Source organism: Mustela putorius, unplaced genomic scaffold, assembly GCF_011764305.1.
Source record: "Mustela putorius furo isolate JIRA1106 unplaced genomic scaffold, ASM1176430v1.1 tig00000196_pilon_pilon_pilon, whole genome shotgun sequence".
NCBI classification, from domain to species: Eukaryota; Metazoa; Chordata; class Mammalia; order Carnivora; family Mustelidae; genus Mustela; species Mustela putorius.
In genome coordinates this window covers 11,578,930-11,596,458 of record NW_025421310.1, presented here as the reverse complement: position 1 = coordinate 11,596,458, position 17,529 = coordinate 11,578,930, and the positions used below count along the sequence as shown (strand labels likewise).

Genomic DNA, 17,529 nt, shown 5'->3' with positions numbered 1-17,529 from the left:
TTCTTTTTCTCTCTTCTTTCTCTCCCCCCACACACCTGACCCCTTTTCCCTTTCTCATTTTTTTCCCCTCACTTTTCTTCCTTTTATTTTTGATCCCTCCTGCCATCCGCCTTCCCGGCCTTCCTTTCATGTCTGTGCTGGGCACCTCCCTGGTGGGGGTCTTGATCTTTGCCTTGGTTCGCTATTTCTGTCCTCCTGTGTTTTCTGTCTGCTCTGCCTGCCTCCTCCCTCAATCTGTTCTGCCTGTTTCTCCATCTCTTGTGTGTCCGTGTCTCTCGGTGGCCGTGGGGTCCATCTCCGTCTTTCTGGGCTTCTTTCCATCTTCCTGTCTCTGTCCAACTTTCTCGCCTCTCTTATCTCTCCCACCTTTCTTGTCTATCTCTGCATCTCTCCTTGCCTCCCTATCATTCCCTCCCTATTTCTGTCACTCTGTCTTATCTCTCTCTTCCTCCACTTCTCCCTGTCTCTGTCACTCTGACCCTCTCTCTCCTTATTCCTGTCCATGTCTCTCTCTGACCATCTCTCTCTGGCTGTGTTCATCTCTCTTCGCATCTCCCTCGGTCTCTCTCTGCTCCGATTCTGATCCCATTTCTGTGGGTCTGTTACCCATCTGTCCTGTCTCATTATCCTCCCCATTCCTGCCTTGTCTATCTTCTTTCCCTATCTCTGTATCTTCTTTGTCCCCATTACCCACCTCCACTTTCCCTGTCTCGTATCTCTGGCTCTCCCTTTGCCTGTGTGTGTGTGTGTGTGTGTTTCTCTCTGTCGCTCCCTGTCTCTATTATCCCCACCTTTCCCTCTCCTCCCTATCTCTGCGTCTCTCCCTCTCTCTCTTCTTCTCCGTGTCTCTGTCTTGTCTCCTCTCTCTGTCTCCCCGTCTCTGTGTCTTCCTCCCATCTGTGTCCTTTTCCGCTACCGGGGTCTCCCCGGCTCGGCGCGCCCGCTCTCCCGTGTCAGAGGCCGCCCGGAGGGGCCCGCAGGCGATGCGCGGCGCCGGTGGCCCCCGCGGCCCTCGGGGCCCCACTAAGATGCTGCTGCTGCTGGCGCTGGCGTGCGCCAGCCCGTTCCCGGAGGAGGCGCCGGGACCGGGCGGGGCCGGCGGGCCTGGCGGGGGCCCCGGCGGGGCGCGGCCGCTTAACGTGGCGCTCGTGTTCTCGGGGCCCGCGTACGCGACCGAGGCGGCGCGCCTGGGCCCGGCAGTGGCGGCAGCCGTGCGCAGCCCTGGCCTGGACGTGCGACCGGTGGCGCTGGTGCTCAACGGCTCGGACCCGCGCAGCCTCGTGCTGCAGCTCTGCGACCTGCTGTCGGGGCTGCGCGTGCACGGCGTCGTGTTCGAGGACGACTCGCGCGCGCCCGCCGTCGCGCCCATCCTCGACTTCCTGTCGGCGCAGACCTCGCTGCCCATCGTGGCCGTGCACGGCGGCGCCGCGCTCGTGCTCACGCCCAAGGTGCGCGCGACCTGCGGGGGGGCGGGGCCAGCAGCGTGTTGGGGAGGCGGGGCCGACACGGAGGGGCCGCATCTGCGACGGAGTGGGGTCCGAGGGTAGAGTCCGGTCTAGGGGAGGGGCGGGGCTGACTGGGGGGCGTGGCCTATAGGGTGAGTGAACCCCGCAGGGGCACTGACCCAGGAGCAGGGTGAGAGACAGGCCTGTCCTGGGCAGAATATACGGAGAACTGAGGGTCTCCGGGAGGACCGAGTCAGGGGAGGGAATGGAATCTGGGGAAGAGGCGGGGTTAGGGCAGCGAGGGGTGGGGACTGGGAACAAAACGGGTTTGCCAGAGGGGGCCCGCTCTGAGGGAGGAGTGGGATCTGGGGATGAGCAAGGAAGGGGTCAGCTGGAAAGGAACGGGGTTCAGGAAGGGGTGGGGTCTACTGAGGAGGCAGGAGACAGGAAGGCAGGGAGAGGGCCAGGAAAGGGTACGCGGAGGTCAGGGTACTGAAGGACTTGGTCAACTGATTCGGCCAGCTGAGCAAGCAAGGGCTCTCGAAGTCTAGGTGGGAGGACGGAGCCATCCTGTGAAAGGAGGAGCGGGAGGAGAGGGGTCGCAGATGAGCTGGGGAAGGGCAGAACCATGCAGCCAGGAAGGGGGGGAGACGGCAGTCGGGCAAGGGGAGAGCTAGCTGGTGAGGCGGCACAGAGGGAGGCCAGGAAGATGGCAGGGCCTACGCTCAGGACGAAAGGGGCGAGATCTAGAGTGGGAAACAGTCCCAGGAGTGGGGTTTGGGCAGAAGCACAACCCCAGTCGTAAGGTGTGGAAAGCGAGAATCCAGAAGCTGGGCCTGGGAGGCTGAAGGCCCACCAGAAAGGCAGGCCCAGCCAATTAGAAGGCCAACCCAGGAGCCTGCAGGAGAGAGGGGCAGAGGCCGAAGCGGGTTGTGGCCTGGAAAGAGGCCTGCCACCCGAGGGCACGAGGGGTGTGTGTGTGGGGGACCAGCTGGAGCAGACTTCTGGTAGGAAAGGACCAAGCCCAGTTGCAGGTACTGAGAAGTAGAAGGGATAGGCTAGGAGAAGGGGCGGGGCCTGTTTGGGGGTGGAGCCAGTGTAACCGAATTGGTGCTAGGATGAATGGGGCCATCTGAGTGGGTGGAGCCTAAGTCCCCACCAGTTCCCACGTGGAGGGCCAGTAGCTTCGTGACTAGGTCCCACTTACATCCTGGGACTTGCAGTTCTCTCCTGTCCAGGGCATTCTGGGAAGGGCCTCTGGCCAACTTTCTTCTTTAGACAGTTGCCCAGAGATTTGCAGGCAGATCACCTTCCACATGAACTGCTACTCCCTGATGCTGCCTTTATGGCCTACCCAGAGATGTGGTTCTCCTCCTCCACTGATGCTGAGAAGCGTGGAGCACTCTGTTCTGTCACCTGGGTACTGTGGCCCGCTCGGGTACGCGCGTTGTCTTTTGGGAAATGTAGTCCCTTCAGTATCTCGGGATGGGAGAAAGAGGGGTCCTCATAGGGCCATCGTGCTTCCATTGAATGCTGGAAATGTGGCATATCTCCGCTTGCCAAGGATGAGGTCCTCTCAGGATTCTCACTGCAGGCTGGGAGGCCTCATCCGCTCAGGACAACTGTCTCCTGTACGTAAAACCACAGGTACATGCCTAAGGAAAAAAGTTCACTATTTCTCACTGAGGGCTGACTCTGTGCAGGGGCTGTTTTAGCTCCACAGAAATATAGTTGTGAAAAGGTGGAGAAAAGATAGGATTCCTGGGCGCCTGGGTGGCTCAGTGGGTTAAGCCGCTGCCTTCGGCTCAGGTCATGATCTCAGGGTCCTGGGATCGAGTCCCGCATCGGGCTCTCTGCTCGGCAGGGAGCCTGCTTCCTCCTCTCCTCTCTCTGCCTGCCTCTCTGCCTCCTTGTGATCTCTCTCTGTCAAATAAATAAATAAATAATCTTTAAAAAAAAAAAAAAAGATAGGATTCCTGCTCTCTTTGGAGCTTGCATTCTAATGGGGAGACAGAAAGCAAATAAGAGATTGTGAAATCCGTCCTCGCAGAAGGGTAGGATGGCAGTCAGGGATGGCCTCCCTGAGGAGGTGGCAAATGATCTCGACCTGAGGAATGAGAAGTGGCAGGTCCAGCATGAAGGAGCTGAGGGAGAGTGTCCCCGCGAGAAGCAACAGCTAAGGGCCAAGCCCTTGAAGCTGGAAGGAACTTGATGTGTTTGAGGAAGAACAGAGAGGTGGGGGTGGTGGTAGATGAGGTCAGAGAGGCAGCAAGGGCCAGTCCATGCAGGGCCTGTGGGCCAAAGTGAGGGCTTTGGCTTTGACTCTAAGGTAGGAGTATTGGAAGGTTTTCAACGAAGAAGAGATGTGATCCAACTAATATTTTGGAAAAGATGACTCTGGCTGCTGATGGAGAATGGACTGGAAGATGCAAAAAATGTTAGCAGTGGTCACGAAGCTGTTGCAGTTCTCTAAGCAAGATAGCAGTCAACGAGGGTTGTGATGGAGCGGTAGCGAAGAATGGGGTTGTGGTTTTTTGCTTTTGTTTTTTTAAGATTTTACTTATTTGTCAGAGAAAGAGAGACCACACAAGCAGGGGGAGCAGCAGGCAGAGGGAGACGCAGGCTTCCAGATAAGCAAAGAGCCTGGTGTGGGGCCCCCATCCCAGGATCCTGGGATCATGACCCAAGCCAAAGGCAATCGCTTAATCAACTGAGCCACCTAGGCATCCTGTGAATGGGGTTGTTTTGAACTGAGAGCTGAGAAGACTGGAAGATGGCCTGGATTAGGTGTGAGGGAAATGTAGTCTCTCTCAGTAGATGCTGGGGACTGTAGTTCCCTCCTTGGATGCTCCGTGTGTTCTAGGGTAATGTTCACTGCTGTGACAGATAAACCCCCACGTCTCCACCCAATGGAAGGTTGTTTCTCACGCATCTAAAATCCAAACAGGTGTTCCTGATTAGAGGTGGCTCTCTGCCAAAGAATGACTGAGGGGCTCATTCTCCTCCCTCTCATGGCTTTGTAATCCACATAGGACTTCAGAGTTCTCTCCTGGAGCCTCTGCATGTGTTCTCAGGGAAGAGAGTAAGGTGCACGGGGGGAGAGCTTTTCTGGATGAGTCTAGAACTCAGTCCCATGGCTAAACCTAACCCAGGTCTAGCTCTGTGCACCAGCAAGGAAAAGGGGAGGGGTTTGGTGAAGAGCTATGCAGTTGCCTTATTGAGACCTGTGACATACCCGTGGCCACTGGGAGCTAGGATGCCCTCATCAGTTGCTGGGAGATGAGGTCCATTTGAGAACTGGGAACTGAAGGCCCGCTCCTGGTTGTTGGGAGCTGGGGTCCCCCCCCCCAGGAAGCTTGACATCCTCCTCCTCCTCCCCACAGGAGAAGGGCTCCACCTTCCTGCAGCTGGGCTCGTCCACAGAGCAGCAGCTCCAGGTCATCTTTGAGGTGCTGGAGGAGTACGACTGGACATCCTTTGTGGCGGTGACCACACGTGCCCCCGGCCACCGGGCCTTCCTGTCCTACATCGAGGTGCTGACTGATGGCAGCATGGTGGGCTGGGAGCACCGCGGGGCACTGACACTGGACCCGGGAGCAGGCGAGGCGGTGCTGGGTGCCCAACTCCGCAGCGTCAGCGCGCAGATCCGCCTCCTCTTCTGTGCCCGGGAGGAAGCCGAACCCGTGTTCCGGGCAGCGGAGGAGGCTGGCCTCACGGGGCCTGGCTACGTCTGGTTCATGGTGGGGCCCCAGCTGGCCGGAGGCGGAGGCTCAGGCGCCCCTGGAGAGCCCCCTCTTTTGCCAGGAGGAGCCCCACTGCCTGCCGGGCTGTTCGCCGTGCGCTCGGCTGGCTGGCGAGATGACCTGGCCCGGCGGGTGGCCGCTGGTGTGGCCGTAGTGGCCAGAGGTGCCCAGGCTCTGCTACGTGACTATGGGTTCCTGCCCGAGCTCGGCCATGACTGCCGTGCCCAGAACCGCACCCACCGAGGGGAGAGTCTGCATAGGTGAGTGGGGTTGGTGTGGGAGGGCTGTGGGAAGGTTCCAGAGCCTGACTACTCACTGGCTGAGCAGCCTCAAATGGGTCACATCCCCTCTCAGAGCCTCAGTTTACTTTTCTGTAAAACAGATACAGTTCGCTCTCCTGCTTGGGGTTAAATCAGGTAATTTGGAAAAAGCACCCAAGACACAGTGAGTGTATTGCCGTATTTTCTGATTATAAGATGAATTTTTTTTTCCAGTTTCATGTCTTTGAAATCAAGATATACTTTACAGTTGATGGCTTATAGCACCTTTTTCTTCCCTTGTGGTACAAAAAACTAGAGATGCACCCTATAGTTGATGACATCACGGGTATGATGATATTCCCTAGAGTATAAGCTGAATTCCAGCAACAAAATGACCAACAATCCATAGACCCAAAAGAGATAGAAGTTGTTCTTCCTCACTTAACAAACCGGAAATGAGGGGCCCCTGGCTGACTCAGTTGGTGGAGCGTGCAACTCTCCAACTCGGGGTTGTGAGTTCGTGTCCCATGGGGACACGGGGTATAGAGATCATTTTAAAAATATATATTTTATTTATTAGAGAGGGAGAAAGAGTACAAGGAGGGGGAGTGACAGAGGGAGAGGGAGAAGCAGACTCCCCGCTGAGCAGGACCCTGGGATCATGACCAGAACCCAAGGCAGAACGCTTAACCAACTGAGCCACCCAGGGCACCCCCTAAATCACTTAAAAATAAAATCTTCAAAAAAAAAAATTCCAGAAATGAGTGTTCCAGGTTATCAGGTGGCTCTGTTGCTCCATGTGATAGGTCAGGATCCGCCACCTTCTTGGTGCAGTCGAAGCAGGGTCAGCCGCACGTGTGAATTCTAGATAGCAAGCAATTTCCTTCCGGGCAAGCGAGACAGTGGGGATGTCCTGGGGCGACCGGGGCTGCCTTATTGGTTGTTTACAGGCTCGTCACATGCAAATTATTTAGAAGTCGATTCTGATTGCCTAGCTGTGATTGCGGTGGAGGCAGAGGAGGTGCAATTGTCCTAGGGTTTTACTTACATGGGGTCTGGACTAGAGGACCCGAGGTGTGGACTCTAGCTGGACAGGTGTGTGCCTGGCTTACACACTGTTGTTTTATTTTTTTTTTAATATTTTATTTATTTATTTGACAGAGATCACAAGTAGGCAGAGAAGCAGGCAAAGAGAGAGGCAGAAGCAGGCTCCCCGCTGAGCAGAGAGCCCGATGCGGGGCTCGATCCCAGGATCCTGGGATCATGACCTGAGCCGAAAGCAGAGGCTTTAACCCACTGAGCCACCCAGGCGCCCCAACACACTATTGTTTTAGAATAGAACAGGGTTTGGTACATCTTGGAAGGAGGTGGTGATGGGTGGAGAAGAAAGCCGGAGGGACGAGAATTGAGAATTGGTGACTTGGGGGACAGGATCCGGAGACAAGAGGGTGAGAAAAGCATCCCTCGTTCATAAATACTTACTGAGCACCCGCTAGGAACTAGGGATCATGCTGGGCTCTGGGAACACGAAGATGTATAAGACCATGGACTTCTCTTCAAAGAACACAGGGTCCTGTAGGGGTGGCAGACAGGGACGGGATAATGACAACACAGTGTGATGCTTGCTATCACAGAGGTGGCCCGGGCATTGTGGGAAAACCAGCGGGAATACTGTCTGCGCCAGGACATTTCGGGTTGCTGGAGGCAGATTCTCATTCAAGTTTCCTAAGGGAAAAGGGGGTTTATTGGGAAGATAAACATGCACAGAAACCCAGACGCCAGGAATTGAGGCCAAGCCTGGGGACCAGCTACCCTTTCATCTCTTTCTGATTGTCTCCCTCATACTCTCTCCACCTCCACCCCTCTCTGTCTGACCTGCCACTCCCAGAGGCTGTCCAGTTCTTCTCTTACCACTCACCGTTTACCCAGAATTTCTGCTCTCTCTGCTGATACTCATAATTTCAACCTATCCTGTCCACCACCCATTCCCCCCAGCACCCCAAATCTCACAGCCAATGTCTTCCCAAAAGACAGATTTCATCGGCCCCAATCAGCCTTCCAAACTAGGCTACTCTGTCACGGGTCAGCATATGGGGTCAGGGAGGTCCCCAAGAGGAGGAGACATCTAAGCAGACAGCTAAGAGACGAATGGCTCATTCATTCATTTATTGAATGAGTCCTTATCAGAGTCTGCTATGTGCCAAGCACTGCTTTGGGCACAAGGGTACATTGTGTTGAACAAAGTCCCTGTTCTGAGCCGACAATCTCACAGGGGAGACAAACAGTGAACAAACAGGATAAAGAAGAAATACCAGCAAGTGATGAAACAGGTAGAATGTGGTAAGAAATGCCCAGGGTGGGGTGCCTGGGTGGCTCAGTGGGTTAAAACCTCTGCCTTTGGTCCAGGTCGTGGTTCCAGGGTCCTGGGATGGAGCCCCGCATCAGGCTCTCTGCTCAGCAGGGAGCCTGCTTCCCCCTCTCTTTCTGCCTGCCTCTCTGCCTACTTGTGATTTCTGTCAAATAAATGAATAAAAATATAAAAAGAAAGAAAGAAAGAAAGAAATGCCCAGGGTGCAGGTCACCTGGGTGGTTCAGTGGGTTAAAGCCTCTGCCTTCAGCTAGGGTCATGATCCCAGGGTCCTGGGATCGAGCCCCACATTGGCTGTCTGCTTAGCAGGGAGCCTGCTTCCTCCTCAATCTCTCTCTGCCTACTTGTGATCTCTGTCTGTCAAATAAATAAATAAAATCTTTTAAAAAAAGAAGAAAAAATGCCCAGGGTGCTAGGTTAGGTGAGGCTGTCTGGAAAGGTCTTTCTAAGCAGATGAAATTTGGAGGTAAGAAAAAAGAAACAGGCAAAGAAAAAGAGCCAGCCGTTGGAAGATCTGAATGACGAGACTGGAGGGGGGACAGCAGGTGCAGGGGTGCTCACTCGGGCTGGAACTGCCCATTTGGGAGCCTGAAACAAAGCCACTGTGCCTGGAGCTTAGCAAGTAAGGCGGGGATAGGGTCTGGAGAAACAAGTGAGGTCCATGTAGACCCAAGCTCATACAGGGCATTTTGGCCACAGTAAGGGGGTTGGATATGATTCTAATTTGTGGTTAGAATGTGGTTAAAATTTCAGGCAGGAGGAACAGCATTGCACAAAGACCCAGCAGGGAGAAAAATTCAGGCATGTTGGTGGGACCGCAACAGCTCAGGGTGGATAAAGGGAAGAGAATTGGGGTTGAGGGTGATGAGGCTGGGGGTGGGGGCAGACAGGGCCAGGCCACAAGGGCCTCGAATGCCAGGTTGAGAGGCTGGACTCTGTTCAAGAGCACTGAGGAGCCATGGTGGGTTATGAGCAGGAAAGGAGAGATGTCAGTTTCACATACATAAAGACCCCTGGGATCGGGGTGGTAGAGTGTGGAATCGACTGGAGAAGAGAGAATGGAGGTTGGGGGCTGGGCAGGAGGCTGGGGCAAGGGTCCAGGGGGTCTGTGGTAATGGAGAGGCGGGATGACATGGAGAGATCTTGGGGGCAGGAAGGTGGCACTTGGGGACTGAGTGTGGAGGCGAGCGAGGAAGTGAGGATGGCAGTTGAAGGTCCCATGCAGTGACTGGGGCATAGGGACAAGCATTCACGGTACAAGTACCATGCATTGTGAAGATCATCTGCAAGTCCAGAGGCCTCCTGGGGCTTCTCCCAGAGGAAGGGACACTTGAGCTGAATCTTGGAAGGCATCAGAATTAATCAGGGTGAAAAGGGACAGAAAAGCATTTTTCAGGCAGACAGCATAGCCCCTACAATGCTCAAGGGATAGGAAACCACTCGATATGTTTGGGGGGTAACTTTGCATTCAGAAAGGGCTTGGGGTGGAAGGAGTTTGAGGGGAGGCAGGGATCAGAGATGGGCCGGCACAGCCAGATGGGGCCAGAACACACAGGGTCTCTAAGAGGACCTCAAACTCAGGCTGAGGGTCTGCAACCCTGTTCAGGGAGTGCTGGGTATCAGGCAGAGACTCCTGAACAAAGAAGGGGGATGTTTGGGTGTTCAGAGTCTTGGGGGATAAATTCCAGCTAAGGGCCAGGGCTGGTCCAGAGAAAGGGGATTTTTCTCTGCCTTCAGCCCCTTAGGTCCAGTCCGGGTACCCACATGTCGCCTCCCTTCCTCCTGGGCAGGTATTTCATGAATATTACCTGGGATAACCGGGATTATTCCTTCAATGAGGATGGCTTCTTGGTGAACCCCTCTCTGGTGGTCATCTCCCTCACCAGAGATAGGACTTGGGAGGTGGTGAGTCCTTGCCCCAACCCCAGGCACGGGAGAGGCCTGGAGTCCCAGGCACTGATGGGGGGGATGTGGGGACACAGACCCCTTGGTCCGGACGGAGAGGAGGACTCTGGCCTCTGAGGGAGGAAGGAGGCCGGACTTCTAGGTCCTGGCAGAAGTAAGTGGGAGCCCGGACCTGTGGGTTTGAAGGGGAAGAGGGAGATGGGGCCTAGACTCCCAGATCTAAGGCAGAAGGAGCTGGGGCCTGGGGTTCTGAGGAAGGAGGGCCCCGATGGCCAGGACATGCTGCAAAGTCGCCGCCCTGGAGCCTGAACCCCCTTCTCTTGGCCAAGGTGGGCAGTTGGGAGCAGCAGACTCTCCGCCTCAAGTACCCGCTGTGGTCCCGCTATGGCCGCTTCCTGCAGCCGGTGGATGACACACAACACCTCACCGTGGCCACGCTGGAGGAGAGGCCCTTTGTCATTGTGGAGCCCGCCGACCCCATCAGTGGCACTTGCATCCGGGACTCTGTGCCTTGCAGGAGCCAGCTCAACCGCACCCACAGGTGACAGCCCGGGCTCCAGGGCTTGCAGCCCCGCAGTCCTGGCCCCCGCCCCCTCCTCCCTTGGAATTCAGAACCCACAGAGCCCTCTCATCCTGGGCAAGTCACGAAACTCCTTTGAGTCTCAGTTTCCCCAGAAAGCGCTAACCATAGTTTTAGCTGCTGTGTGTCTCTCCCGCCATACCCTCATCTCCTGGGAGAGTCTGAAGTGGGGCGGGGGGAATCCCCAGCATCCCCAAGCCTGCTCACTCCCCGCAGCCCTCCTCCGGACGCTCCCCGCCCGGAAAAGCGGTGCTGCAAGGGCTTTTGCATCGACATTCTGAAGCGGCTGGCGCAGACCATTGGCTTCAGCTACGACCTCTACCTGGTCACCAACGGCAAGCACGGAAAGAAGATCGACGGCGTCTGGAACGGAATGATCGGCGAGGTGGGGCGCCTGATGGGAGTGGGGGTGGGAAGGAGGCGAGCTGGGGGGGGCCACGGTACCGGAGCTCTGTGGCTGGAGGGGCGTGGCCAGAGGGAGCAAAGCCGGGGCCTTGAGGAGCGGGGCCTCGGCTGGGGGCGGGGCAAGAAACTGTCGGCGGGTGGGGCGGGACTCGGAGGGTGGCCCTCTCAAACGAAGGGGGCGGGGCCGAGAGGACTGAGCCCAAATCCAGAGAGCGTGTTCTGGGAGCGGGACTGGGCTTGGGGCTACCTCTTCCCACCCCTGCTCTCCGCCTCTCACCTCCTCCTCTCCTGCCCCAGTCTGCGCCCCCTTAGGCCACCCCGCCACCCTCCTAGCCCTCTCTGTCACCCTGTCACTGGTCACCTGGGGCTCGTCTTGCCCACCATCCGCCTCTATGCTCTTGACCCAGCCAGGTTCCTTCACCCCCTCCTCGCCCTCACCCCAGGTCTTCTACCAGCGTGCGGACATGGCCATCGGCTCCCTCACCATCAACGAGGAGCGGTCCGAGATCGTGGATTTTTCTGTGCCCTTCGTGGAGACGGGCATCAGCGTCATGGTGGCCCGCAGCAACGGCACTGTGTCCCCCTCCGCCTTCCTCGGTGAGCCCGGGGCCCCGGGACGGCAACACTGGGACACCTGCGTGCTCAGTTCCCATCCTGGTATTGCCTGTCCCCGTACCGTGACTGATGAGGTGGTGTCGCTTCTGACCTTGGGTTTCCCAATCTGTAAAATGGGAGAAGCCATTTTACCACGATGCCAAGGGAACTGGAGCTTCAGGAACCTTCTCTCGCACATTCTCTTCAAGGCCCTGTACCTTGTATTCTTGTATTCATAATTTCGTGTTCTTTTCTTCTTCTTCTTCCCCTTCTTCTTCTTCTTCTTCTTCTTCTTCTTCTTCTTCTTCTTCTTCTTCTTCTTCTTCTTCTTCTTCTTCTCCTCCTCCTCCTTCTTCTTCTTCTTCTTCTTCTTCTTCTTCTTCTTCTTCTTCTTCTTCTTCTTCTTCTTCTTCTTTCTTAAAGACAACCCTCCACATTGTACAAGCCTCAGGCCCCCACAACCCTCAAGTCTTCCCCTGTATATGAGATGAGGAAAAGGGATTAGCATGAGAGTGGCACATGGTAAATGCTCCAGTCACTTCTCAGCGTTTACTGAGCATCTATCATGGGCCAGGCTCTGAGCTGCGCCCACACGCCCCTCTCCTCTAAGAGCTCTTGGCCTCGTGGGGAAGACAGAAAATAATCTCTTAAGGCGATACATGGACAAGATCACTTCAAGTGGTGATGACTATAATGAGAAATTAAGCCAGGGTGAGGAAGTGGAGAGGAATGGGGCTGGTGCTGCCACGAGAGGGCCGGAAGGCCCCTTTGGAGATGGGACCTGAGAAACCGCTCCAGGCAGAGGGGCAAAGAACCCAATGCGGGACTGTGTGTGGAATATTTGGGAAATAGCCGGAAGTCTGTGTGACCAGAGGGGGCAGTGAGTGATTGTGAGGGGGTAGGAGGCAAGGGCTGAGAGGGAATTGGGGGACATGGGGGGAAAGTTCAGGGCCTTGGTGGCTCTGGTAGGAAAGTTGAGTTTTATTCTTAGGGCAATGGCCAAGGTTTTAACTGTAGATGGTGGGGGAGGGGGTTTATGGTCACATCTAGGCTTTTAAAATATCCCACTGCAGGCAGCAGGGGCAGGAGGCCCATGAGAAGGCAGAGGTCTGCGCAGAGAGGAGGTGGATGTGGGATAGGAAGGTGATAGTGAGCGTGGGCGAGTAACCAGGCTTGGAGTGTGGGTAGGAAGCTGGCCCCTGATGGGTTGGTGGCTATGAGGTGGATGGGGCAGGGATCTCGCTGAACTTGGAGACAAGAGAAGGAAAAGTGCACATCAGGCCAAGGGCAGCTGTTCACGTCAGTTCCCTCTTGCTCTCTGAAGTCTGGGCAAAGCTCCTGGGAGTGACAACGCTGAGAGAAGGGACATCTCTTGCTTTACGTTTGGTTTCTGTCTGTTTCGCCAAGAGCATCTCTGTGGCCGTCCCTTGGCCAAGGTCTCTGCAGGGCACCCTGAGATGCACCACATGGGGCCCCTGCCTTCACCAGGGAAGTGACAAGGTCATTTTATGCCCCACCACGTTGCCCAGTAGAGGCAACAGGAGTGTCCCCAGATGCCTCAGTGACAGTCTGGGGTGGTGACCCTGCTGTGACGGGGGCAGTCCTGGCCACTTGCGTTTGGCCCAGGGAGGGCAGATCACCTGGTATGAATCTCAAGAAGTGGTGATTTGGGTTCATTGCCAGTGTGAGGAGGAGACACATGGGTGCAAGTGTGTCTGGTCGATGGGTCAGCGTGGCGGGGGTGGCAGGGACGGCGGAGACAAGGCAGAGAGGGTGAGGCTCATTCTGGAACCATGAGTTCTGGCCAGTTAAAGCACTGGGCTCTTGAGAGAGCAATCAGGCCAGAGAGGAGCTTGCTTTAAAGGGAGCTTGCAGAGAGGGGCTTGCTTGCCCCTGGAAGCAAGGCTGAGGGGCAGTGACTTTCATGGAGGCGCTGAGGTGCCACAGGAGGCTGTGAGCAGGGGAGAGGCCAGGTCACCTCTGGGTGCCGAAGGAGCACCCACGGCAGGAGCACCTATGGCTGCAGGGTGGGGTGGAGATGGGCCAGGAGAGAGGATGAGGCCTGAGCCTGTTGCCTGAAAGAATGGGGAGGAAAGGCCAAGGTAGGGGGCAAGGGTGGGGGGTATAGACTGTGGCTGCGGAGGGGTAAGGCGGGAGGGAGGGAGCGAGGCTGGCAAATGGGGGGTCGGACTGTGATGGGATGGAAGGATGGGGAGCCTGGGCATGGATGCTGGCCTCAGTGTGGGACATGGTGAGTGGCTGGGGAGGTGGGGGAGACTCAGGTCTGGGACTCAGGAAACATTTAGGATCTATCTACTGACCAAAACTACAGAAATGATTGAGTTGGCTTTCTTGAGAGAGACTGTCTCCCAGGCGTCTGGATGTCCCTGAGGTGGGGAGACTGGGAAGGGGACAGAGAAGGACAAGATCCTGTCTGCGATGCACCTTGTTCATATGTCTTTGGTCCCCCCCACCTCCAGTCCTTTGCTTGGCCAAGCCATGACCCCATACCTCCTTGCCCCCAGAGCCCTACAGCCCTGCCGTGTGGGTAATGATGTTCGTCATGTGCCTCACTGTGGTCGCCGTCACCGTTTTCATCTTCGAGTACCTCAGTCCCGTCGGCTACAACCGCAGCTTGGCCACGGGCAAGCGTGAGTCCCCTTCCTCCATCACCTCCAAGTGCCCGGACCACAGATAGAACTACATTTCCCAACAGCCCCTGGGGTAGAGCAGTGGCCTCTGGAGGCGCCAGAGGCCTTGGGAGCTGCTGGGAATCATAGTTCTTTCTGCTCCCTCATGGAGTAGAAGGGATTTCGGGTCCATGTCGCCCTCCTGGCCCCCTGCAGGGCCTGGTGGCTCAACCTTCACCATTGGGAAATCCATCTGGCTGCTCTGGGCCCTGGTGTTCAATAACTCGGTGCCCGTGGAGAACCCCCGGGGGACCACCAGCAAAATCATGGTGTTGGTGTGGGCCTTCTTCGCCGTCATCTTCCTCGCCAGCTACACAGCCAACCTTGCCGCCTTCATGATCCAGGAGGAGTATGTGGACACCGTGTCTGGGCTCAGTGATCGAAAGGTGTGTGTGTTTGGGGGAGAGAGGGAGTTGGCTAGGGTTGGAGGTCAGGCTGAAATTTGGCACATGGGAGGTCCGAATTGGATTCCTGGGGGTCTTTTCCCAGGAAGAGTTCCAAAATGGTAGAAAAGAATGTTCTAGAAGAGAATGGTTATGTTTCACAAAGGACTATTTAAATATTCGCAGGAGAAGAGAGTAACCCCAAATGTCCTGGGGGGGCAGTAGTGCCAAATGGAATATTCTAGATGAGTGCTTCTCTCGGAGTGTGATGAAGAGCTAATCTTTGAACTTTCTCTGGTAGAGATCAGTGCTTTTGTAAGATACAATAGAAACGAATTACGAGAAATGAAACATAAAATTGAAAACCAAGACATGCACAATTCAAACCCGAGTTTTTATGTAGTTTCAACAGACATAAAATTATTCTGTCAAATTGTTCTAAATGCCCAGTGCCTGGCTGACTCAGTCGGTAGAACACGCAACTCTTGATCTCAGGGTCATAAGTTCGAGTCCCACATTAGGTGTAGAGTTTACTTTAAAAAGAAACAAATTTAAAAATCTTCTTGAAAAAATTGCTCTAAGTGCTTATTCTCTTGATTTCTATACTTACCTCATTGCAGATCACGGTCTGTTCAGGTACTAGTGGTTTGCAGAGCACGGTTTGAGGTTGAAGTGGTTCACTGGATTATCATGACCTATTAGAAGGTTAAGAAATCAGTTCAGTGGATTGCAATAAGCATTTTTTATAGGATTTTATTAATTTATTTGTCAGAGAGAGAACACAAGCATGTCGAATGGCAGGCAGAGAAGCAGGTTCCCCGCTGAGCAGGGAGCCTGATACGGGGCTCGATCCAAGGGCCCTGGGATCATTACCTGAGCCGAAGGCAGACGCTTAACCAACTGAGCCACCTGGGCATCCCAACAAGCATTTTTTTTTTTTTTAATTACTGAGCAAAAATATGTCTGTACCTTTGTTTTAGTCATATACGCACTTGACACTGAGTCAGCACACACCATATGGCTATGTCTGTTGTTCAAAGAGTAAACTTTTGGGGCGCCTGGGTGGCTCAATCGGTTAGGCATCCAGCTTTTGATTTCAGCTCAGGTCATGATCTCAGAGTTGTAAGACTGACCCCTGCATTGGGCTCATGCTGAGCATGGAGTCTGTTTAGGATTCTCTCTTTCCCTCTGCCCCTACCCACCCCATCCCGGCGCTCACGCTTGCATGAGATCTCTCTCTTTCTCTTTAAAAAAAAAAAAAAAAAAGTGTGCTATTTCTGAATGGATTTGTTTTTTTTTTTTTTTTTTTAAAGATTTTTTATTTATTTATCAGAGAGAGAGAGGGGGAGAGAGCGAGCACAGGCAGACAGAATGGCAGGCAGAGGCAGAGGGAGAAGCAGGCTCCCTGCTGAGCAAGGAGCCCGATGTGGGACTCGATCCCAGGATGCTGGGATCATGACCTGAGCCGAAGGCAGCTGCTTAACCAACTGAGCCACCCAGGCGTCCCTATTTCTGAATGGATTTGTAAATAACAATTGCCTCCAGCTCCCCACCAGGCCAAACCCCACCCTTGGGACCTCCCATGATCCAGCAAGCTAAGGGTTAATGCCTGGCACATCAGAGGCCTCTGCGGCCCTTTTCAAACTCTGTAGCCAGTGCCTTTCCAAACTGGACTATGATCAGGCCATGCCAGTGTTAAATATTTCAGTATTCCTCCAGACTCTGTATGCATATATGTGTGCGTGCACGTGTGTGTGTGTGTGTGTACGTGTGGCTGGCTGCAGATGGATCTGCTGGGTGGGAGCAGAAGAGGGTCACGGTGAGCACGTTGGAGAAACACTTCTGGGCTGGGGTCCCTGCCAGTTGGCAGGTGTCCCCCAGAACAGAGCATCTGGGTCAAGGCTATTCTTGACCCAGATGGCCCCAGGGGGGCGCCCTAATAATTTCCCATTCTGCCCCAGTTCCAGCGGCCCCAGGAGCAGTACCCGCCCCTGAAGTTTGGGACGGTGCCCAACGGGTCCACGGAGAAGAACATTCGCAGCAACTACCCCGACATGCACAGCTATATGGTGCGCTACAATCAGCCCCGCGTAGAGGAAGCGCTCATTCAGCTCAAGGCAGGGTCAGCGCAGACTCGGGCTGGGGGGTGGGGGGCCGCCGGGGGCCCCAAGGATGCGGGCAGAGAGCCAGGGGCCGGGAGCCACTCATCAGCATCAGGTCAGCCAGGGGTGGTTCGGCCTGGAAGGCATGCCTAGGTCATTGAGGGTGGCAGTGAACGGCCCCCCCTTGCACAACCAGGGTCCTTGTGACACCTTCAGATGTCTGCAGAGACCCGGGACTTAGAGATTCCAGAACCGGATTGCCGGGGTTCAAATCCAGGCTCTATCTCTTCATGGCTGTGTGATCTTGGGCAAGTTACTCAACCGCTCTGAGCCTTCATTTCCTCCTCTGTAAAATGGGGATAAGAAAAGGACCCACCTCCTAAGGTTGTTGTAAGAATGATTATGGCTGTTATGATTGGGCTGTGTAATATATTATTTGGTAGCGGTAGTGCCAGCTCGCTGTGGACGCTTGCTGCTGAATTATTATTTTCATTATGATCATTAGATCTGAACCCACTGGAATGGATACTTGGATGAGGTTGTTTGGTTTTGTTTTCGAACTTCAGTTTCCTAAGTCATGAGGGTAAAATTAAGTTCAGACTCCAGAGTACCGACCAAGGTTACAACAAAGTTGATTACAGTGACTTTCTCCCTGCGCCTCTTTGATTTCATCATTCAACACGCTTCATTTATTTTCTTGGCCCCCTCGTCTATGCCAGGCAGGCTCCCTCCATTCAAGGGAGCTTAGGGTCTGGGGATGGGACATGAATAAGAAATGTACAAACGGAAGAATCAGGATGACCCAGAAAGTGATCATGAGCTAGGGTGTGACTAAACTGGGATATATTCACCAAGGTGTTCAGGGCGGGCCTCTCAGAGGAGGTGACTGGAGCAGAGCCCTGAGGGAGGTGAGGGCTAGCCTCATGGACTCACGGAGGCAGAGCCTTGCGGGCAGAGGAAACAGGGTGTGCCGATGGCACGAGGCAGGCGAGGGGTTACTGGAGGAACAGCAAGAAGGTCAACGTGGCTGAGGGGCCGGGAGGGGACGTTAGAG

The 17,529-nt window shown here is 54.9% G+C and overlaps 1 protein-coding gene across 1 annotated transcript in view; it reads left to right on the top strand.

Moving 5' to 3' along the window:
* The window catches only part of GRIN2D (glutamate ionotropic receptor NMDA type subunit 2D), a 38,379-nt gene that overhangs the window by 2,336 nt on the left and 18,514 nt on the right, over positions 1-17,529 (top strand). The window contains exons 2-10 of the mRNA XM_045077086.1: positions 958-1,448; positions 4,829-5,448; positions 9,607-9,721; positions 10,051-10,262; positions 10,518-10,686; positions 11,150-11,303; positions 13,826-13,951; positions 14,147-14,376; positions 16,335-16,495. Coding sequence (XP_044933021.1) covers positions 984-1,448; positions 4,829-5,448; positions 9,607-9,721; positions 10,051-10,262; positions 10,518-10,686; positions 11,150-11,303; positions 13,826-13,951; positions 14,147-14,376; positions 16,335-16,495 — 2,252 coding nt within the window. The 5' untranslated portion in view covers positions 958-983. The remainder of the gene's footprint in view (positions 1-957; positions 1,449-4,828; positions 5,449-9,606; positions 9,722-10,050; positions 10,263-10,517; positions 10,687-11,149; positions 11,304-13,825; positions 13,952-14,146; positions 14,377-16,334; positions 16,496-17,529) is intronic.